The sequence below is a fragment of the Sceloporus occidentalis genome, unplaced genomic scaffold (assembly GCF_023333645.1).
Source record: "Sceloporus occidentalis isolate IW3139 unplaced genomic scaffold, rSceOcc1.0.p SCAF_7, whole genome shotgun sequence".
Lineage (NCBI taxonomy): Eukaryota > Metazoa > Chordata > Lepidosauria > Squamata > Phrynosomatidae > Sceloporus > Sceloporus occidentalis.
Genome location: NW_028316987.1, coordinates 9,992,018 through 10,016,616, shown reverse-complemented (window position 1 = coordinate 10,016,616; position 24,599 = coordinate 9,992,018). Strand labels below are relative to the sequence as shown.

Sequence of the window (24,599 nt, the reverse complement as noted above, 5' to 3'; positions counted from 1 at the left end):
TGATTGTGTGGAACATAAACTGTGGTGAGACACTCAAATTCTTGCATATGGCTGCCCATTAATATTAGTTGCTGGGTCTGTACTGAACAGCATCTTTAGTACTTACTTTCTGTTTTCAGGATCCATGTTACAAAAGCTGATGGTAGCCAGTGGATAGTGCCGCCTGAAGAATACCCTGCAGGAAAGAGAACATTTTAAACTATGGTCAGTGTACTCACATATACATATTATCTTTGCTTTTAGCATCACTCCTATAAATGTCCCTTAAAGAATGATTCTGTGCAGTGGGGGTGTACCACTTAGCCTATGGACTGGAACTTGGGAAGTTCAAGTATAAAATTGTCAATCAATCAAGTATAAAATTGTCACTACAATCTGTTTGACTTGCAGCTAATCCATAACAGTGGCATCGCTAGGGTTAGTATCACATGGTGCAGTAACTCATGGTGCCACAACCCCCCATTGACCTCCTCCCATGTTATACCATACAGAATCCTTACTAACTTTTTTGATACTAATGTTACTCATAAATCATAATTCTTGTACAGTTGGCCCTCGATATCCGTGAGAGATGCGTTCTGGATTCCTCCCACCGTGGATACCAAAATCTGTTGATGCTCGAGATGGGACTCAAGTCTAAACGTGACTTGTTTAGACTTGAGTCCCATCACCGAGATATCTCATTTTATATATATGTAAATATTCCAAAAATTGGAAAAACTCTACAATACAAAACACTTCTGGTCCCAAGTATTTTGGATAAGGGAGACTCAGCTTCCTTACTTCCTCTGGATGTCCGTCAGGGTTATTCCTTGCTCAGTAACTTTGAAGTGGACGATGGTGGGTGTAGGCAGAATCTCCTGCTTGAAAGTGGAGGACACAGCTTTCTGAACTGCTGCTTTGCCAGTGAGAGTCTCCATGGTCACCGAGTGCAGGTACAAGAGGTTGCATACTGCAAGGCAAGCAAGCAAATAAAGAAATAAAGAAATTCAACCATTTAGCTATTGTTACTGCCAATGTCTGATGTCTTTCAGTGGTGTAAGACATTCAGTGCTGGCTCGACCATTAGGCATAAAGAGGTAATCTGCCTCAGTCAGTAGATTAAAGGATGTCAAGAATAAGCAGCAAATTGTTCTCCAGTTACAGGTATACCTTGGGTAAGAAAGCATGTAACAAAGAATTTATATTTTACAAAGTCCTTTTACACCTGGCCAGTCCACTTCCCTTTTTCTTGTCCTGGGAAGAGTGATGAAGGAGGACTGGAGAAACAGACTTTCAGTGTGGACTTGTAGCATGTATACAATAAACAGTGAAGTTTATCACATGGGAGGGAAGTGCCCAGATCCCATGGATTAATGGGGATTAAACCTGGGAATATCCCACAAGAGCAGGATTGTTTTCAGATGACATCACGCAACTTGGGCATTAATGCAACATTAACCCATGCAGAAAGCCGCAAAATCATTCCACTTTTTAACTTCAGGAAAATCCCAAAGTTAAAAAGAGGCACTATTTTGCAATTTCTGCATGGGTTAATTTCAGGTTAATGTCAAAATCCCCCAACATGTCTGAAAACAATCCTGCTCTTGTGGGATATTCCCAGGATTTAAACCCTGATTATTCACAGGATTTGGGAACTTCCCTCCTGTGTGATAAACTCCAATGCAATAAAGCTTGAGTTGGGAAGGAAAGATATTCTACTCTAGTCAATCTTACTATTGCTCTATGTATGCCTATCAACAGCAGGTAAAATAAACAGCAGCTGTATCCAGAATCCCTTACTGAGTATGTGTGGAAAAGGTGCAGAGTACCACCAGTGTATAAAAAACATTTACATATCTTGACAGAAGTGTAATAGGTTCTTTAGCTTCACACTCACTTGTCCTGCCTCCTCAGAGGAAGTTTGGATTTTAGTGTGGTAATGGAAAATTATGTGCGATTATATTTCTGTTTACAAAAACTTTTATGTATATAATTGTAAATGTGTATCTTTCTTAATGTTCAAAATATTCAATAAAGATTATATATATATAAAAAAACATTTACATATCTATATGTTTGGCGACCACGATAAAAATCATCAGAAAGGTGGAGAATGGTGAAAGGAGAAAAAAACCAACCCAAAAAACCTTTTATGCATTTTGGAAGGTGCTTTCAAGCAGCCTCTATAAGGTTCATTTAAAAAAAACCAAAAACTTTGGAATGCTTTCCTAACCTGCTTGTTTCATTTCATATGAGAATATTATTTTGAATAAAACATTTACTGCAACATGTGGAACTGCTGTTCTTTTTTGTGGTGCAGGAACCTATCCTTACTTTTTCCATGCTATTTCTGGTTCTGGTATCAGATTTCCTGTTAAAGAAATAATCCCCATGAACCCTTCTACTTTGCTAACTAAAGTATACCTGTAATTTGTTGTTATTGCATTTTAACTGCCCAAAAGGAGGAGAGATGCTTGTTCAGTTTTCTGCCTCAAGTGGCAAAATAATCTGGCTGTTTTTGGGAACTAAACATCTTGGCTTGGATGGAAGATGGCATTTGCTCCTCTACCTTGGCAGCAAAATACCTTGGGCTGGCTTCAATGAAAATGAATCTCTTCCCCTTCCCCCAGTATTGGTATAGTGTGAAGTTAGATAGTGTTTTTAACCTTAAAGAGCAAACAAACCAATAGTGGAAATGGATTTTTGAACTGAAGTAATAGACAACTAAAATCAAACAAACAAAATAAAAACAACTTCAAAAAGATAATGAAAGAGCATGCTGCAGGACTCTCATAATTCCTCCAGCCAGATGCATCAAAGCACTTTTGGCTCCTCCACTTTGGACAGGATGGGTCTTGAATTGCATTGCAATATAGAAAAAATATAACAAAGTCGTTTGAAAAGGCAGGGGAACACCTGGGGACAATTGGACTCAAATTAGACTTTCCAGATTTGGGAAATGACATGCTTTTATTTTCTGGTCCTCGGAATGACAGGGAGAAATTTCAGGGTGAAACCACTGTCTTGAAAAATATATGTGTATATACAGTCCTCCCTCCGATCTCGTGTTCTTCGGACTTGCACTTATGTGCGAACGGAGAGGGAAATGAATGTAAGCGAAAGTCCATTTTTGTGAGGGGTTCCAGAATGGATGCCCCATGAAAAAGGAGGGGTGACTGTATATATGTCTTCCTCATTTGTTAGGTTTAAGTTTTTTTTTTAATATGAACAGTGTGCTCTGTGCAACTGTGGTTGATGCTTAAGGCATCAAGTTTAATAGCATAATCAGAGGCTAACCCTTGTAACATCACTCTTGTAACATTACCAGAAACTGCCCTCCGTCACATCACAAAGAACTGTCTCTAGATTTTAAGTTTTGTCCCTAAAATGTCTGGGCCTAGGATAGCCCTGACCTGGCAACTATAAATGGAATGGTTGGTCAAATGAGATGAAAGTGATTTTAAAAGAGTTTAGAAAAGTGATTCTTTTGAACTGCAACTTACAGAAACTAACAGCCATGCTCTAAGTTTTATCCACAATGTGCTTAGTATAGAATGGGCTGCCACTGATTTTTCAGCATTCTCATGAGAATTCATGTTAGTCAGGAGATCATCTCACAAGAGTTTGCACCACACATGAGATCTTAAGCATGGGCCACCTGCTATGCTGCCTGGGAGTTGTAGTCAAAAATAAATAAATTTCCCAAACTGTGCTTAAGCACACTCCAGACTGCATTCACAAAAGCAAAGATTGCTATTGGTGAGTAGAGAGAAAGATGCCATTTTATTTGGGTATGGCATACTATGGTTTGAATGATGGCAAAATGAACTTATTTCACAATAAGAGCATACCAGAAGACTGAACTACAGATGTGCATTTAGAACATTAATTTTTCAGTACATTTAGTAGTCCTTGAATAAATGTGAATTTCTCCTGTAACACTCACCAGCAGCTTTCTGTGAAATTGGAAGAGAGGCTTCTGAGTCTGTGGCAAGCTTTTCTTCCCCTCCAGTGAAATCTGAAATAAGAGGGAATGGGAATCAACTATGAAGACACAGGTGATTGTGGAAAAGAACTTGCCAACTACAATAGAGAAACAATATTTGATAATTCAGAAATTGTCAATGTCAGTTTTTGGATTACAACTCCCTGAATCCCACAGCCAGAATGATCACTAGCTATATTGGGTGGGGGATTCTGGGAACTGTACAGTATGACTCCCATATTCATGGTAATGGTACTGGTACCCAAAGTCTCAGAAAATAATTCCTTCTGATTCTACTGGCTCTCTCCCTCCATTTTATACATGTTTAAAATGCATGAAACAACATTTGTGTATTTTGAATCAACATCAACAAAAAGCACGGATGTCACTATCTTCACCACCCATGAAAAATGTTTTGGATTTTGGAGCATTTTGGATTCAGATTTCCAGATAATGGATGCTCAACCTGTACTTCATTTGGACAAAGTAAACAATGCAATGTAGTAGTTTAAGTACTGCACTATGATTCTAGAGACCAGGTTTCCAGTCCCTGCTTGGCCATGGAAACCCACTAGGTGATATTGGGCAAGTCATACTCTCTCAGCCTCAGAGGGAGGCAAAGGCAAAACCCCAATATAGATTCGCCTTAGGGTCACCATAAGTTGAAGGCATGCAACAACAATTACTTGCTCAAAATTTCAAATTTACCTTGACTTGGGATGACCAGTTTACAAGGTAATGCCAGAGGCATAATTGTGTGTTGATATACAAATGCTGAAAGACTTCCTGCAGAAAAGAGACCGAGAAAGTGGTTGGTAATTAATTAACAACAATTAATTTTCATGCCGTCTACTACTGATAAATGCATCCATTTATTTGTTTATTTATTAGTACAGTGGTGCCAAGTCTCTCTCGTTTATAGGGTTCTTGCGAAAGTAAGGAGTTTATCAGACAAGGGAAATTGGAAGTATAATCCAATGGCAATCTGAACGCAATCATAGGGTTTAATGTTATTGCATGATAGACTGCCACACACAAATTCGGGCAATGTGAAGTCAGTCCGAATGCAATCATGGGGTTTCACGTTATTGTGTGATAGACTGCCACATGCAAATTCGGGCAATGGCATGCTATTTTGGGGCAATGGGGAGCCAGTTCAAATGCAATGAGCATTCACATAATTTCGCTAAACTAGCGAATTCACGGGAATGCGTTCTGGCCCCACTTTCTTTTCATTCAAAATTAAGAGAAATTCCTCATGTGTGATAAACTTCTGACTGAGTTTTTTGTTAGAGTATTCTTTGGGTGGGGAATTCTGACAGGTCTGAGGTATGTGTGGCTTACTGTTATTTATGATATGGCTATGATCAGGAGAGGCAGTATTTGTACTGCCCCCACTACTTTACTGCTGCCTGATCCCTTCATTGCTCTAAATCCCAGCTGTCTTTCTCCATTATTTTGTTAGCTTCAGTTGTTTAGCTTAGGCCAGGGGTGAGCAAAATGTAGGGGTGTCATTAGAGGTGTGTGGGGAGATCAGATCACACTGGGTGACACCTTGCTCCTGTCCATCCCAAAACACCCCTGGCTACCCTTCTCCAACAGCCAGGGCACCTCTGATTGCGGCCAGAGGTGGGAATGGGATACTGAGGCCACCTGGCATTCCCTTCCAGATCTGGTGGGGCTGCTGGCTGAGTTGGAAGGGGAGTAACTGGCAGAAGGTGTGTGCAATTGTGGCGTGTGCCAGGCAGCCTAGAGATGACAGCATGAGTTACCACACTGGGGTAACACCAGCTCTAGTGACGCCACTGGCAAAGTGTACCTCATGGGCTGCATGTGGGTCTCAAGCATTTTCTTTTCTGCTCCCCAACATGCTGTGCCATTTTTCTTTTACACTACATTCTCTACAATTAATGGGAAAAGGAAATAGGACCTTGTTATACACAGGGGTTTGGTTTCAGGCCCCCTTGTAGGTACCAAAATCCGTGGATGCTAAAGTCCCATTAAATACAGTGGCAGAATACAATAGCACCCCTTATATAAACTGGCCAAACCAAGGTTTAATTTTTAGAATGCACATACGTTTTAAATATTTTCAAGCCATGGCTGCTTGAATCCGTGACTAAAAAATCCGTGGATGTGGAGGGCTGACTATAAATATCAATGAGACAGTCCATTGTCAGCATTATAGTCAATGCTGTTCCTTCTTGTTCAATATTAATGATCAGTGCTATAAATGTTGTCATATTAAAGTAAAATCAAGTGGATGTAAAGTTTCCTATATAACTATACATATAAATTTAATAATACTTTTCCAAGAAAGAGTGAGGAATTTTATCGGGTAACAATGGGGAAGTGGGTTGAATTTAATGCTGCTTAATGATGAATTAATTTTAATTATTTTAATTAATTTTAACTATTTAGAAATATGTACCTGCAGGGGTGTAGTGAGACTATTTTCATGGAGGGCCAGAGGCTAAAACTGAGAGGGAAGAAGGGGTTGGGCATTGGTGCCTTATAAGAGAGGTTTGTGGAGGAAAAGGTGGACATTTAGAAAGCATGTTGCGATGCTTCTAGAAAAGCAAGTCAGTCTTAAGTACAGCCAGCCCTCCATGTTGGCGGAATCAATCATCCACAGATTCAACCATCCACAGCTTGAAAAGATTCAAAAATTATATAAATTCCAAAAAGCAAACCTTGATTTTGCCATAAGGACACCACTGATTTTGTCATAAAGGGCACGTATTCTCTGAGAGACATCTGTCAGGGTTCTCATAGCAATATGATACAAAGGTAGAAGCACCTGAATCCAGCAAGACTCTTCTTTAGGGTAAAACATAATTATAACATCAGCATGACACCCATTATACAGATTGTGAAAACCAAGCCTCCTCAGCCAATAGTTGTGAATATAAAAGCATCATAGATTTAGAATTATCTATATTTGAAAGAAAATAGGCAGATAGTCTTACCAAAATATGGTTCTTCATCAGCCCCCTTAAGATGCACTCCCCGGGCAGAGGACTCAATGAGAAAATGCCTGATGTAATCACAGCTGTTTTCACCTTTAAAAGAAAAATGACTAGGTGTGAAATGGATTTGAAATGGGACTTTTGGAAACACACAACAACAACAAAAAACCTTTCATCTGACTATGTGCAAAAATCAAACCTTGGCAGAATTGGCTTTTTAAAAAAATCTGGCTTGCATCCTTTCATTGTTTAATTTTTTCAGATTTACCTAATGTTAGTCCTCCAAAATACCCTAAAGGCACCAGATCCTGTCTGATCTTGGAAGCTAAACAGGTAAAGCCCTGGTTAATATTTGGGTGGGAGACTACTAGTGAATATCAGATGATATAGGCTATATTTCAGGGGGAGGAACTGGCACAACCACCTCTGAGTATTCCTTTGCAATTCATGGGGTCACTATATGGTGACAGGTGACTTGAAGGTACATAAACACATACAAGTGTGTGTGTGTGTGTGCATGCATATCTGTGTATGTGTATGCATGTGCGCACACACATACACATTAAGGTGCAGTTTCTGGATATAGCTTTGCCTATAATTTATAACAGGAATAAGCAAAGGCATCTGGCCCTTTGGATCCACAAGTGTGACCTCTGAAGCCTCCCAAGGCCTTTGGGCTAATTTTCATTCAATTTGTTTTGCCCCCAAAATGTGTCCAACCTATAGTGGTTTGTTTCCCCTGACCCTTCAAAACTCCTACAAAACACAATAGAAATTTTAAAAATTAGCCTAATTCCTGGTTTAGCATGAAAGGTGATCTCAAATGCTATTTAAATGAACAGATAACTCACATTCTGTTCCTCCCTTTTTTTAGGTTTTCAAAACAAAAACACTCACTATGGTTCTATCTACTAGCAATACCAGATGGAGACTTCTGGGAGTTATAATTCCCCAAAATTAACTTTTACAAGAGCTCTGTGCAATTGGCATAGACTTGAAATGGTTGCATGTATTGGTCTCAGCTCAGCACTTTATTCTTCACTTGGTTTGCTTCTGTTCTGTAACTCTTCCGTGCCATAAAAGACCACTGGAGAATTTACAAATTCTTCCCTGAGTACGATCTTTATGTGGAGAAACAAGGATTTATTTGACTGTATTCTTCAACACTTCTGGAGCAGATGTGAAAAACATGAAGTCCTTCAGATGTTTTTGAACTGCAGCTCCCAGCAGTCCTAGTTATTATTGTCAATGGCAATGAAGGTTGGTTGTTGCAGTTCAATATTTGGAGAGCTGCATGATTCCCACAGCTGTCTTAGATCTTCACAGACACTTAGCTATTATCTTCATTTGCTGACTTTCTATTGTTTCTCTGGTTTGTTTGTTTTTCCTTTTTACATATTATCAGTGCCTGCCTCCCACATCCATTCTTCGTATTTAAAAGACCTGAAGACTTCTCTGCTTTCAGGTTTTGTTTTTTTTAATTCAAGAATGATTGATCATTTTTGAAAGAACACACTGTACTTCAAAAATTATATATCTTTTTGATAGTTTCCAGACTGTAGGCCATGAGAGAAGTGCCAGTGGGCAATGGAAAATACAGTACATGAAATGATTAAAGGATGCTTTTGCTTAGAGCACATGTGAAAGAAGTTTGGACCCTGGTGGCACAGTGGTTAAATGCCTGTACTGCAGCCACTCACTCAAAATAATAAGGTTGCGAGTTCAAGACCAGCAAAAGGGCTCAAGCTCGACTCAGGCTTGCATCCTTCTGAGGTCACTAAAATGAGTACCCAGATTGTTGGGGGCAAATTAGCTTACAGTTGTAAACCACTTAGACACTGCTTAGGTGGTATATAAATGAAGCTTGTTTGTTTGTTTATTTGTTTGCACCCTCTCCGCACCAATGGTTGTTGAATAATTCACTGTGAAGGGATACTACCTGGTGTTGCTCTGTAGGAGTCACTGATCTGCATGTGAATAAGATGCTCAGAACTCTGACTTATTAAGAATCAGGGACAGAAGGAACATCAGTTTCTGTTGTTTCCTAGCAGGTTAATGGCTTTCCCAATACTTGGCAAACCCCAGTAAGACGAAAGTAGCAGCAACATTTTTCACACTTTGTGAAGTCTTCTAGGATATTATTCTGCACAGAAATATACAAAGTTTTTCTGCGTGGTACACTCTCTCTGTGCAGAGTATGCTCTTCCTGCTTGTGAAGCAATGCAATTTGCACAGAAATTGCTATTTTTTTTTACTAAAACACGGGTTTCTTTACTTAGAAAAACCATATGCAACAATGCATAGAATTACTTCCCATGAAAACATTGCAAGGCGCAAATGTCTCCTCAGAAGTGAGTGGAAGTCTTCTTTACGTCCTGAGGGGCGAGGAAGGTCAAGAAATATGAAGATTTACATCTCTACAAAAACATGTTAGGGAGTAGGCTCTTTTGAGTTAACTCTTTCGCTCCCTGAAAATATGTATTTTCAGTTCAAAGACTAATAATGTGCATCCCTTCAATTCGAACATTTTAGAAAAGTGTCCACCAACTATTGGATGGTTGGGAAAAATCCAGTGCATTCTAATCATCTTCCCTATTCATCCCATCTATTTTGTGTTTCATCCATACTGAGATTAGGAACCTTCAGGCAAATTCTTTTTATAGTGTGACTTCCAATGTGGATATTCAAATCCTCCAATGTCTTGCAAAATAAATGCTTTGACAAGGTTGGTTTCCAGTCCACAAAAAGGGAATTCTCCGTACCTGGTTTACTACCACAGACTTTCATGGCCAATCCAAATGAGCCACGGTAAGATGTACTGTCTCGCATGATGAAAGAGCCTGGGGATTCATCTATTAGCAGTTGGACAGCTGTGTAAGAAGGCACAAGAAGCAAAAGGTCACAATAACAAAGATGTGTGGCATCTTACAAAGGATGATTAAATAACTAACAATAATATTTGTTTATTTTATCAGTTTATAGACTGCTTGCTATATTATCTTGGCGTACAAAAAGACATAAAAGCAGAAGAATATTTTCAACAAGTATTCAAAGCACTTGTATTATGTATTACCCAGATGTCATAATTACAGTAAGCCTGTAAGCAAAAAGCAAAACACAGCTCCTTGTATGTTTCTTGCATTTCTCTGCTCCCTGTTGCTGCAGAATTGATTGAGGCCGAAAAAGAGAGGCCACCTGGCTAATTAATGGCAGATGAACCAGGGGTTTATTCCATATTCTGAGAGCAATGCCAGGTGAGCCTGTCAGGAAAACAGATGTACCTAACAATATTACATGTACAGTGCACCTGCTCCATATGCGGGCGCACCATACGCGGCTTCCTGTTTACGCGAAAGTCGTGTCGCCATTAAATGAATTTTGTTAAAAGTGAACCTGGTGATCAAAAACTGCCCAGTGTGTCCCCACAGAAGATCTGTGGGCCTTCATTAGCCTCATCATGCTGCACACTGATTGTGGCTTGACATCTAGACTTGTTAACAAACTGCGGTTTGAATAAGCTACCATTTGATGAATTGAAAACATGATCATAACCTCTCCATGTACTAAGTATATGGACCAGAGTGGAAGTTTGCAGTAGGTAATTCATTTAAGAACAAACCATAGTGTTCTAAACGCTTTGGCTAAACATGTTGGACATCTTATTAGATTCTTACATTATATCTTTTGCTCTCATCCTACCTCCTCATTGGCTCTTGTGTGTTATTTTACCTTGCTCTCTTGTGATGCTTGGTTTAAACCAATATTTAGAGGTGTCCATTACAAACTTCATGGTTGTTTGTGCTTCTTTGGAGTAGCCTGCAAAAAGGAATAGGATGTAATATAGCGGAAGATGTTAGAAAGAAATATGACTAGCAGGATTTGAGAGGGTTTTTCTAAGACAACTTGTTTACCTTTCACAAAGTTTTGAAAGTGACTTTTCAAAACAGTTCCAGTTTTAGTTTCACAGCCCCCGCCCCCAAAGTATTTACAGTAGTTAGTTTTTAGAAGTGGCCTTTTCAAAAACGTTAATACCACTAACTACAATACATTCTTCATTCATCCACTTTGTTGTTGCCTCAGTCCCCACAATAGAGCCAGCAGGGTGATGCATGGCATAAGGAAGCACATGAACAATGTGAGATTCCATCTCTACCATTTTTTTTTGAAGCTACCTAAATCTTGGTTTGAATTCCTATACCTTCAGCTATGGTAATGTTGAATTAGAATAACTGCCTCCCCTTTTCCCCCTGAGTTCTGCCTTCCATCTTTAACATCTATATGGCCCTCTCCATGCTGCCAACAACTGTACCAATTAAATATATGGCCATGCATTTGAGGAAGTAGACCAATTCTAAAAAGTTCATGCTACAACATCTTTTGCATAGTTAATCTCAAAGGTGCTGCGAGACCCCTTTGCATATTTATATTCCAGACTAATACAGCTATGTCTGTCAACTGAATTTGGCTGGTGAAGATGGGAGAGAATTTCAATTCATTTTTGAAAGAATTACCAAAAGTGCACAAATTTCTTCATAAGAAAGAATTTGACATTTAGGAAAAAATTAACAATTAAAAACAGGTGGAAGTGAAATGGGCAGTTACCTCCATTTCTGTCTATTTCTCAAAATCATTTCAACAATCCAAAAGGGGAGGAACGGAGTGAGCATTAGCGAATAGAATTCCTCAAATCATCTGGACTACACTGGTGCTACTCTTGAGCAACATATAAAACATCCCAATCTCTATTGTGCAAACAGGTACACTGACATTTTTAGCCCAGACCATTCTCCCCTCCCCAATGCAGGCAAGAGAGTTTTCTTTCAGAAGCAGCTTAACAATATATTCTTTATCCTATCCACTCCATGAGCAAATGAAAACTGCTGATGAGAATTTCATTTGCAACAACATGTGAATCCAATTAAAGTGAAACAAAGATGGATTTTCTAATCATGGGGCCTAGGAATGACTCACTGTCCAAAGATGAAGAGGAGGAGTGTGAGCTCTCAGAAGATGATTTGTTGGAATGATTAATGCTTGAAAACATGCCAGAACCAGGCTGGGTCATCTTCAGTTTGAAAGAACCTGGATGAATCCTGCAAGATTTGTGAGATATCTCACTATCTTCTGGACGACCATTGATGAGCACAATGGGGATGGTGGGAGGGGAGTTTGCAGTTGGTGAAGGAGAACAACCATGAGTCTGTCCCTTCTGGTATGGATGAGGTAAGGAAGAATTCTCTTTATGGGAGCAAGAGGCACCAAGGAAGTAGGAACCTGAGCCACTGGAGCCAACAAAAGATCCATTGAGGGAGCCAGCAGAGGAAGGACTTTGTGTTGACCTGGTCTGAGGAATGTCAGCATCATTGCTGGACAGTGATTGTGTGCTGCTGCAAAAGAGAAAGAAGATACAGAAGGATTAAGGGAAATTCATACAATGACTATTTTTGTGTCTATTACTACTACTAAGCATTCATACAGCAATACATAATCATACATTACTAAACATTTATACATAGGACCAGCCTTATCATGAGGCAGAGTGAAGAAACTACGTCAGACAGCAGATGCTGGAGGATAGTAGCTATGACAACATTCTGGATTTTTCTTATGAATTCACCAACTGTTCTTCTCTCTTGGACGAGGGAGCCAGGTAGAACATAAAGCCTATCCTGCATCTACTTAAACTGATCTGCCATCCTCTAGTATGATGGTTGTAGACCCTGTCCTGTTGTCAGTATTGAAGTAAGATTTACCTGCCTGTCCAGTTGATTTCTAGTTCACGTGAGCACATGTATGTGCATGGATTTCCATACCTCATCGTTACCTGTGACAGCACAATATCTTTGGCTGGCTTTATTTACATAACATTCATATATCATGTTAGATGCTGTACAAATAATTTAAAGTGAAAAAGTCCATTCTTGTGCCATCTAGATCAGCATCTAGTTTTACTTTTGAAAGAAAGCCACTGCCAGTCCCAAAGCAACCCGCTAGTGCTGTCATGTATTATAAACCTCTCTTTTCTTATCTTCCCTTTGGTTTGAGAGTGGGAGGAGTAAAGGCAAGTGGCTTCCCTCTGGGGCCAAATCTGGCCCCACAGATCTCCAGTTGCTAATGCTCCTAGTTTGCATTTAGATATTTCTTCTTTAGTTCCACTGGAGCTGTCTGCATCCGGTGGCTTTGTGGCTCTGCTTTGTAAGGGCAACGTGCGGAATCAGCATCATCAAGATTAAGTATTTGGAATTTCCCTAATTTTTGTTATGCAAAAGTGATGATGAGTTAGTCATAGGTAAAGGGGGAAAATTATTTGGGAGTGTCTAAGTGGGGGTTAAAGCAACCATCAATAAAATGTGTTCCTTGTCTTCTCTCCTCAAACAAGGAATACTCCCAACCACGTGACACCTCTTCATCCTATGCTGTTTTCCCTTCTTCCTTCCAATTACTGTGCAGGATTACTTATTGATCTGAGGAGTCCTTGGTAAAGTGCTCTTGGGAGACAACTGCATTGTTCCACTCCACAATACACTACAGCCACTTTCTCCTTCACTTGTCATGGTTTGTGTAAAACCTACTCACAGTCAGGAGGCTAAGGAACACTAAGGTTTTAAAAGCTATTTAAAAAAAACCTCAGGGAAAATAAATCTTAAGATGGAGAAGAAAATCTTTAAAGCAAGCTAATGTGGAGAACTGAATTGGACTTTATCACATGAGGCTATAAAGGTGAAATTTTAACAAGATAAAAGTGTCTTTGGCTGGTACTTATCACATGACACTGTGTCTGTCCTGTTGCTGTCTTGCATTCCATTTGTTCCTGCTGTGTACCTTTTCATCGACAGGCAAAACCCATCAATAGGCTCTCAGTCTCTGCCAATCCATTATCACTTTGGTGCAATAGATCCCTTTCACTGCAATTCCACTTCTTAAGCAGTCGCATGATGTGAGGAGATGTGATTCTGCTCCTCTACACCTTTCTCCCACCTCTTGCAGTGAGAGTGGCTATGAACACCTTCCTGAAGCTGGCTGCTATTTGTACATTTATATAGTAGCCGGTTTCAGGAGGCAGCCGGCAGCCGTGATTGCTCATTTCCACCCACAGTTGGCATTTTACAGTACAGAAAACAGATCACATGACCACGGATTACCAAAGTGCTTTCAAACGGAAAAGTGTGATAAGCAACGACATCAAACTGGTATGCTTCCATTCTTAAACTAACATGATTGTGGCAGAACAGCAGGCTGGTGTGACACTGTCCTTAGTGTCCATGGAAATCTGACTGACTTTTTGGGGGGAGTGGGGAATGGAGAAGCAATGAAGAGGGGAAATGGAATGAAGTGTTTAGAATCTTGGTCAGGGAGCAGTCTACATTGCAGTATTTTGTCATAGGCTGTACTTGTACTGTAACCTGCAGTTAGTGACACATCTGTGTAACAAGATTAAGCCATAATAATACCCAATTAAAAATAAATATTTACTACCTTATTGCCTTTTTAAAACACCAGATAAATACTGACAGCTTGTCTCCAAATTGAAGAAAGTAATCAGTTCCTAGCAATAGATTTTGTGTTTGCTGTGAATTTGTCTAGTGCAGATAACTATCAGTTTTTTTATTAACCATTGAACTTTATTAGGCCTCATTCTGTATGGAAGGAAATAGACTAGAAGAGGTTGGCTATGGGACTGGCCCAAGACATACTTGCTCACTGAAGCAGAGAGGCAAGGATCCGTAGTATTTTGGCACTTGAAGCCAAATATCTCACCATTTTAGTGCCTTCTGGCACTAAAAAAAAAAATCACAGTAAATTAAATAATTAGCTATTTGCTGCCCTTTTATGATGGCACGCCTAAAATTTGCTGCTTGAGGTGACTGCCTGATTCTGCCTAATAGGAGGGCTGGTGCTGGTTGAATGACAGTGGAACTCATAGAGGTGGACAGGTTAAAACTGTCCTGGAGATCTAATGCAGGTGTGAGTAAATGTAGTGGGTTGGCGTGTGTGTGTGTGTGTGTGTGTGTGAATTGATGCCCTGGAACTCTCTGGACCACTAATGGTACCCTGATGAGAAGTATATGGAAGACCACTTTTCCTTTTGAAAAAACTGGTAGTTTAAAAATGTTAAATAGTGCAAAGGATCCCTGAAACCTATTGATATGGTGAAATACCACTGCTCTAGACTTCAACTCATTACTTTTATGACCAGAAAAGGGCTGAGGGCCACAAAGCCCACATTGGGGGCTGCTTGTAGCTGTAGTATTGCACTGTCTCTACCACTTATCTAGCATGTGGAAGGAACTTCTCCATCCAGGCAGATAGGCAACATCTCTGATACTGGAATTAGGAGGAGGTGAAGGAGAAGGAAGAGAAAGTAAGGGGTTTAGCCACTTTTCTATGCTTTGACTTAAAGATAGGAAACCAAGAAGCTTCTTTCACTAACTGCCAACTGATATCACTCTTATGGTATATAGACCCTTCCATCATCAGAAGTTAGAATTTTCAAGGATACAAATAAGATCCACAAGAAAATGTTATGGAATACATAATATGGTGCAGAATGTCAGCCAGACAGCCATAGCCTTTTTCTTTCCTCGGTCCTTGGAGGAGTTTTCTTCCCTAAATATATATACATATTTGTAATTCTGTGAATTTTTGAGTACTGAGCCTATTGATACCTCTGTTGTATGTGGATGCTGTCATTTGTTTCTATAAGACCATTGGCACTAGAAGGATGAATTGCTGTTAGTATATCAACATCAAAGATACCTTCCAAAAATGTAACTGGTGTCTGATCCAGGGCTTGCTGAAAGCACAGAAGTCTCACTGCACCGCTGCATCATCCTCCCATGCTGGGACAACTTCAACAAAATCTCAATGGCTGGGGAGGAACTGGATCCATAGGCAACAGAGTTGTTTGGGTTCCCCTGTGGAATGGAGATGCTCTCAGACATTTGGATGCAAGCTGGTGACTGCCTCCCTGCTGGTGGGAGTTGCTGGGGGCCACCTCCAGAATCATGGCCACCCAGGAAGGTGATGTGGCCGTTGGCATCAGTGTTTTCCCCCTGGGCCCTTCCACAAGGAAACAAACTCCTGATGTTCAGAGGAGACACAGAATGTGGAGTGCTGGTAGGACTGGTGGAGTTCTGCCAAGATTCCTGACCCTTTGCTCTGGTTGGAGACATTTCAATGTACTTTATTTCTGGTAAAAGAACAAACACAAGACAAAATTCAGAAGAACATTTCCTTGAAGAGTCTTTCCACAACCTTCAACACTACCAGCAGGTTGAAATGGAGAAAGATAGGGAAAAGGGCCATTCTGCTAGTCCGCACATAGAGCATTTGCTGTTTTTCTTTTCCCTCCACATCCTCCTTTTCCTTTTGTATAGTGTGTACACACTTTTACAATGTGTAAGCCTGTGACTGTGGACTATCATTTTAAAAAAATGATGGTGTATAAGCTTTCCCAAGACCATTGACTGAGGAGTGGGATAGAAAGACAGTAAAATAACACACTGACACAGACATACTGTAACCATACACAACCATAGACAACCACACACAAGATCAGTCAGAGCTCAACAGAAGTTAGATTTTGGTCCTTTTAAAAAATGCTTTATTCATTTAATGTGATAAGCAATGTATAGATAATTAAATATTTTGAATTTTTAATGTTTTAAAAAATTCAGATCTATGGGAGAGTTTGTTGATATAGTCATTTTATTTTGGAGTTTTGTTTTATAACCTTCCCTAGCAGCATTGCTGATGGGAATCAGTGCATATATCACTTTGAATATTTTAAACAGCTTAACCATCCTTACAATGAGCCAACACATATACATATCCTCAGAAGGATAGCCAGGTCCATACTGCAAAAAGAGGATGATGTGAGAAGAAAAATATCTTCCTTAGGGAGTCACTCCATGAATTATCATGGCAGAAAAGAGCTTAGACAATTATTTTAAAGAAGCCTGAATATAAACATGCTGAAGCCACCCATAACTGAGCAGTGGCAAGATGACACTCCAGGAATATATATTGCCAAATATAGATTGCTTCTTGAATAGAAGTGAAGAAAGTGCAGCAAAGTGAAGTGAAGTGAAGCAAATATATTAAAAAAACAAGATCAAGATCTATGTCTTTTCGAGCTCTGCCTTCATTTATTTTATGCACTTAAAGGATCTTACCTGCCTGAGCTGGTAAATATTTCAGCCAGGGAGGGTAAATAGACAAATGGGCTAGTCTAGAGACAAAGAACTTGTGATCCTCAAATGTTGCTGAACTATAATTGACATTAGAGCTTTGGGTTTTTGTCATCCAACAACATGTTGGAGACCATAGGTTCTTTGCTCTTGGAGAGATACACCAGGAATGTGCCATTTGTGGTCCTGCAGATTTTGTTGGACTGCAACTCCCATCAGCCATAGCCATCATATCCATTGGTGAGGTGAAGTGACTACATTATAAGACATACTAATACAATCACCAGCCAGGCTGCACACAGATATCTAAATAGGAATGTGTGCGATTCAGTGTGTGTGCAGAGGAGGCCTTCTACGTTAAGGGCCATTGCTTTGATTCCAGGTATTTCTCTTTTCCTCCTAAAAAGAACCACCTTCCTGGTCCTTTATTTGGAAGGCAAACAACCCTGCCAAAGCATGGCTTGTGTTATGTAGTCATTTTGGTGCTCATTGTATTACTGAGTGCATTGCTTGTTGACGCCTGTATTAGAGGGTGGGGATGCATGCTTCAATGCTTTCTTCTTCTTGCCTCTACCTGACTCCAGATGAAAAACATCTGGAGGCAAGCAAAGTGAGCTTGCACAAGGCCACACCTCAGAACTGTTTTGACTGCAACAAGGCAATGATCTTACACTGACTTTTTCTGAAATGGATTTCATGCTATATAGAAATACAAATATGGTGGGGGCATTCGGGTTGCAATATAAGGGGCCCTCTATGGCATGGTATCAAGGCAGTTTGTGCAGAATTTCAATAGGAGTTTAGAAAACTTGTTTTGAGATGGCTGCAGTTTCCAGAATCCCGTAGCCAGCATGACAGGAAAAGAATTTCTTTACAAATGTTTGACTCCTAACAACCTTTCTCTTGACAAGTCTATTATTAAGACACTTCCTCCTACCAAGCATAAATGGCCTAAAATGAAAATTCAATCCATTTTCTTTCTTTCTTTTACTCTGCATGCATGCTTAAGGAAAGAGTCATAGCTCAGTGGTACAGCACATATTTTGCATACTGACACTTCCCAATTCAAAATGTGGAAGCTCCCAGATAAGGCTGGGAAAGACTTTCATCTATTTGAATCCCAGGAGAGCCATGTTCTGTCTGTATAGATCCAGATGGAGGAATGTACAGCTCCTATGGCGTTACTGGACTGCAGATCTCATCAGCCTTTACAGTTAGCTGTGCTGGCTAGGGCTGATGGAATTTGAAGTCCAACAGTACTTGGAAAATCACACATTTCCCAGTGCCAGAGCAGAAGTTACTGAGCTATAAAGCTCCAGAGTGATCTCATTCAGTAGGAGGCCGTTTCCTATATTGTAGAGAGGAGACACATAGATTTTAAAGGCTTTTCTTTTGTCAACTCATTTGCTTCAAATATTGTCCTGTGTATTTAGGAATTGATTTCTAGGCCTAAAATGCATACAAGGAGCACCATTTATGCACACACGCACATGGACATACACTTTTGTCTGTGATGTATATAATTATGTTGACACACATGCATATGTGTGCAATTCTTTCCTGGTACCTGTTTGCATGGATTTTGCAGGACAAACCAAGACTCTATAAAACATGCAGTCTTCCCCTGCCTACTTTGCAAATAACTATCTCTGTGTGCCTTTTGTAATTAGAAAGCAGTGTCAAAGTACAACGCCTAACATACTCTTGTGAGTCATGCTGTCTTGTTCTATGCAATGTGAATTTGCCTTGCCTTTCCACTTTGGCATGGCATAGGAGTTTATCAGACAAGGGAAATTGGAAGTATAATCTGATGGCAATCTGAATGCAATCATGGGGTTTAACGTTATTGCGTGATATCCCTTTAACAGAATATCTGTATCTGCAAATGTTTACATTAATATGAGAAAAGTGGCGGCAGGGGGGAGATAGAGACAGGGAGATTGGCAATTGCCTAGGATTGAGCAGAGGGAGGCAATTGCTTCAGGGAGAAAATAAAGAGGAATAGCAGTAGCACACCTCACTGGTCCTCCAAACCACTTGGACTTTTCTTTCTCTCCCTTGAAGAACAGAACTATGTGAGCCAGCCGTCCTTTCTTACATCTCCTTAACTAACCTGCAGCCTTCTGCTGTGTTAAAGGGCCCTATCTCATTGCTGCTGGTCCAGCTGGTTTCTGTACATCAAACTGGAGGGAGGATCTTTGCCTCAGGCAGCAAAAAGTTTTAGGCTGACCCTGCAGAGCTGTAATTTATTTTTATTTCAATTTCCTGACGTGCCTGGCGGCCATAGTTCAAAGACGTATCTGTGGCGGGAGTACAGGGTTGGGGAGGGATGACAAATAATCCTTTATTGCCTTTGGCACTCACCGCATGGAACACCCTCTGAGGCATCACTGGAGTTTTAGAATGAGTAAGTAGACTTGTCTGAACAAGCTCCCCTGCCTCCAGGCCCAGCCAAGCCAAATCAATGACGGAAGGTGTGTGAGCGCGCGTGGATGCACACACATTGATGTACATGGTTGCATCTAATCCGCTGCTACATCAAATCCATTACCATTCAGACAAGTCAGTCAGGTGTTTTAGGTGGAACAGTCATCTGGAGCTAACCGGTGACCCATGGAGATTAGCCAATAGAAATCTCCACAAACTGGAACAAGATGATTTTGGGGTGCATCATCCTAGGTTTAGGATGAAGTGGTAAATCTGTGTCTGACTCTGCCACTTCATACTACAGGCAGAGACGCACTTGAAGAAGTGCTTCTGTATACATAAATATCTAGTAATGTTCCTCCATACATAGAAACAGTGTGGTGTCATGGTTGGTCTGGGACTTGGGAGAGCCAGGTTCGAATTTTCACCTGAGCTAGGAAATTCACATGGTCTTTCTCAGCCTGATCTACTTTGCAGGGTTTTAGTGAGGATAGCATGCCTCTTGTTTAGCAGAGCTGGGCAAAGAGGTACTGCCTCATACCTACTATAAATCCTATTTGCCCCTCTCTGGCTTCTGAGGCTCCCATTTAGTCAAGTACGGGAAATCTTTAGCTCTCCAGATATAATGGATCACAACTCCCACCAACCTCATCCAGTATGGCAATTGGTAAGGGATTGTGGGAGATGTACTTCTTCTCCTCAGCACTAGCCTTTGTTTTTAATTGATACAAGAGAGAGGTTTTTGCCAGCATTAAGGCCTAGCAACTTGTATTTTTTAAAAAATAAATAAATAAGAGAACATACACAACATGCTGAATCCAATAGTATGTGCTTAGTTAGATTTACACCTATGTCCCCTGTTGATTTTCATGTGTGGTCTCTATTTTCAGGCACTGACAAACACAATATATTTTTATATGAAGGTCATATACTCTTTAGGGGCTTTTGGATACAGAGAAATTTGTGTGCAGATGACTCTCTCTCTCTCTCTCTCTCTCTCTCACACACACACACACACTTTATTTTGGAATATATCAAGTAGAAAATTCACCACTACATGTTCTAGTAGAGCTATTTTGGAGCAGAAAACCAGTCTTACGATTGTTCTACTATATTTAGGAACTGTTCAGTGATAAAATACCAGGAGACATCTAACTGGCTCTGTAGATTGGCCCTTGTGACTTTGTACATTGAATACCTTACCTGGAGAATCTGCTTCAGGTTTTGGGCCGACCACTGAACTGTTTCGTGGAGGAGCTTGTACAGGACTCTGGGTCTGGGTTGGCTTCAACTGGAGAGGCTGAAAAGTAGGATCAATTTCCAAGATTAGGCGGTTCAACTTTTCAATGGAGACATCCAAAGTTGGAGAGACTGGACAGGTATCCTTGCTTGGTTCTATAGGCTGTTCTTGCACACACTCATCTGCCAGATTTGGAGGTGACATAGGCATAGCCTCTGGAGTAGATCTACAAGAGTCATAGCAATCCATCTTGGATAGTGCATATGCTTTGGTTTGAGTCAATGAGCTCTGTCTTTCCCAGCCTTCCACTGAGTAATATAAACACTGTGCTGGCAAAGTGCGACAGGACAGGCACCCATTAGGGTGATGCAAACAAGCATGTTCTTCTGGGGTTGAAACACAGATTGTTTGTCCGACCTGTATCACCTGACTGGGGATGACTTTTGACATCCTTCAGCATTGAAGTATTCAGGAGTTATCTATGTCTTCTGCCTTTTCCCAGGGCTTTCCTCATTCAAGAAGCAGATTCAAGCAAATGGTACCCTACAAAGATAAGAAAAGTGGTTATGATCATTCTGACCAAGCATGCGTTAGTCCCATAGCAACAGAAAATGGGGAAGGGAGGAGGATTGGCATTAGCAGCTCGAAACCTCCACGTCAGTGAAGCAGTAAATCTGGTTTGGGTTCCAGCTTGAATTATTAAAAGAGCCATCCAAGGTACTAAGCCTCATCTACAGAACAGTTCAGCACCTTGGATAATTCCTTTAAAGTTTGGACTACAACCCAGAGTGGATTCACTGCCCCACCATGACTTGACAGTAAACAGTGGCCCTTGGGGAATGAGAAGAGAATGCATTTAACAAAGGCTGGTCTAGCACATTTTGCTTCCTGGGGCACAGTAGCAAATGGTACCACTCTTCCAGGTCAGGTTTCATAGTGCACAAGACAGGATATATTATTTTGACCCTTAGGCAGAAAATCCCACAAGCATCTTACCCCCACAATAATAAATAAGAAAAATGCTGCTTTGTCATAAAACTGTGGGTGCGGTGCTTGTAGGATATTCTGATTCAGGTGCCAAAATAACTTGGTCAGCTTTGGAGAACTATATACCTTGCCTTGGGTATATCTTTAATGTAGACTAATATTGCTAGGGTCACTTTGCTTCCATCTCCTTCCCACAGCTCTCTCTTTAGCATCCAAATTAATCATCCTGTCTCAGATGCAGTCCCTACAATATAGCTTATTGTTTGCATTTCTCCTAAACTTATCTTTTGTTTCTTAATCATGCTTCATATTGACACACTCATAACCCATTACCAGAGTTTGAGGGATACACATTTTCAGAGTTTATCAGACAAGGGAAATTGGAAGTATAATCTGATGGCAATCTGAATGCAATCATGGGGTTTAACGTTATTGCGTGTAACCCACTACACACAAATTTGGGCAATGGGAAGTCAGTCCGAATGCAATCATGTGGTTGCATGTTATTGCGTAATAGACTGCCACACGCAATTTCGGACAATGGCATGCTATTTTCGGGCAATGGGAGCCAGTTCGAATGCAATGCGTATTCACATAATTGCATGAAACTAGCGACTTTAAGGGAATGCGTTCTGACTCCACTTTCTTTTCATTCGAATTTAATAGAAATTCCTCCCGTTAGATAAACTTCATAGATATAAGGGAAGGAAAGCATTTTGCATGGGAACAAAGTAAGTCACCTATGGATGATTGAAGTTTTAGGGAGCTGGGGAAGAGGCTTGAAACCTGATCACCGGCAACTCTGATCACTAAAAGTAAAATTCTTGAAAAGGCATCAGCCAAAAGTGAGTAAGATACATCTGTGATCAACACCATCCTTGCTAAACATAAACTGCCTGAATCTTTGTTATAGTAAGTCAGACAAAAGGTTGTCAAAAGAGTTTTAATCATGGGCAAAGAGAGAAAAAAGCGAGAAGTTGCATATGATAAAGCAGCTGCTGTAATAACATTTGGCAACCATGTTAGCAGTAGATACCCATTGCAAGGCAGGAAAGTGGAGGTCCAAATGTTGCCACATTATCAGGAGCAGTTCATGGTCCAAGTGTGTGTGTGCGTGTCTCACTCCATAGTGGCAAGGTCTGTGCTCAGACCCTGAACTGCTGATCCACAGTATATATTTTTGTGGTGACTTTACACAACTCTCCTTAAGAGACTTTAAAGTTTTTATCAACTACTGAAGTGTGCTTTTCAGGAGCAGACAAATTAGTGTTGGGGAATTTATAGCTCAAGCTTGGGGTGGAGAAGCTATGGCCTGCAATTGGCACCACAGTCATGTCTAGCAAAGGCTGACTAAATGCCCTGCAGGCTGATGGGAGAGGTAGATGAGGAACCTTGACAAATACCCAGAACATTATGCTCTAGGATGGTATTAGGTATTAGATAACCATTGGGCATGACCAAACAACTCCTCTTCCTGCCTTCCTTTCCTTAAAAAGAATAGGTACACAATGCTTTTCACTGGGCTTCTTCATCAACTGAATGCTCTTTCAGAGGCTGTGAAGGAGTCTAGTGCCTTTTCGTATCATATTTATTAGGTAACAGTGTACATGATGCATAATGGGATGCACTATAAGAAAAACTGGTTTCTCAATATTGTGACCACTATCCTTGTTGAAGCTGTTCCATCTTCTGCCCATTCACCAAGAGTCTATTTTTCACAATGTAGTTTTATGCAACCTTCTGCTGTTACTACCTGCAGGGACAGATCTGTGTATTTAAACTCTGAAAAGAGAGGAGGCCATCGAGTATCCCTCCTCTGCCTTAAAACCTATATTGCAGATTTGGGAAACTGTGGCTTAGTAGCTGTGTGTGGGGGCCACAATCCTCCAGGGATGCTCCAGCATCCTCCTCCATCTTTTTGGATTTTTAAAAATCACCTCAAATTTTCTCCTGATGTTTACCAAAATCTGCTTGGAAGAGAGTAAGCTGAAAGTTCTGTCTGAAGATGCAGTGCACCCAACCAATTTCTTCCTGAAACGTTGGACTACAATGCCCACCATGCTCAGCTGACATGTCTATGACTATTCTGGCTAGGTTTGATGTGAGCCATAATTTGGCACATCTGGAGGGCACTGGGATGAAGAAAATTGTGGTAGGAGATCTGCTGCCTTGTAAGAATGCTCCCCTCCCCTCCAAAAATGTTCTACCTGTGGAACTGTAAATATAACAAAATAGTACAAAGTCATCATTTAATGGAAGTCAAACCTGAATAGTGTTGGCCCTGCAATTTCTCATTGTTCCCTATATTCATGTTTGGTTGATGAGGGAATGGGATTCACAGCCTTGCAAATCCAGTGTAGATGGCTGAGACTAATCTGGGACGAAACATGCAGCATACCTAGGTCATGGTGAGGGGTGGACAGACCTATCCCCACAAAAATTGTAATTGCAGTCATCCCTCCATATTTACAGCTTTGATATTTGCGGATTTGATTATTCACAGATTTCATTAATATGTTCTCTCTAGGACTGTCTAGGTCCTCTAGTGCAACTCTGTGGTCAACTTTAACTAAAAGTTGCACTGAAAGACCATTTGTAGCTACTCCAGTGCCATTCTATGGTCAGTGTATGTTGGACATTGACCACAGAGTTGCACTGGAGGACCTAGAGATTCCTGGAGAGGTGTCCTCTCAGGTAAAAACAGTGTTTTTGTTATTTGCGTTTTTTCCATATTCACGGGGGTCTTTTCCCCTAACCCTAACGAATATGGAGGGACAACTGTAGTCTACAAAGTTAAGATTGCCTCAGTCAAAACTCAA

At 40.5% G+C, this 24,599-nt stretch overlaps 1 protein-coding gene across 1 annotated transcript in view; it reads right to left on the bottom strand.

Annotated features, from left to right (window-relative positions):
* Positions 1-21,278, bottom strand: part of LOC149309156 (tensin-4-like) — a 29,058-nt gene extending 7,780 nt beyond the window's left edge. The window contains exons 1-10 of the mRNA XM_089531189.1: positions 20,757-21,278; positions 15,694-16,126; positions 11,908-12,323; positions 10,666-10,752; positions 9,699-9,806; positions 6,937-7,029; positions 4,676-4,753; positions 3,929-4,000; positions 784-952; positions 107-175 (exon numbers count right to left, since the gene is read on the bottom strand). Coding sequence (XP_089387315.1) covers positions 107-175; positions 784-952; positions 3,929-4,000; positions 4,676-4,753; positions 6,937-7,029; positions 9,699-9,806; positions 10,666-10,752; positions 11,908-12,323; positions 15,694-16,126; positions 20,757-21,243 — 2,012 coding nt within the window. The 5' untranslated portion in view covers positions 21,244-21,278. The remainder of the gene's footprint in view (positions 1-106; positions 176-783; positions 953-3,928; positions 4,001-4,675; positions 4,754-6,936; positions 7,030-9,698; positions 9,807-10,665; positions 10,753-11,907; positions 12,324-15,693; positions 16,127-20,756) is intronic.
* Between the last annotated feature and the right edge of the window lie 3,321 nt (positions 21,279-24,599).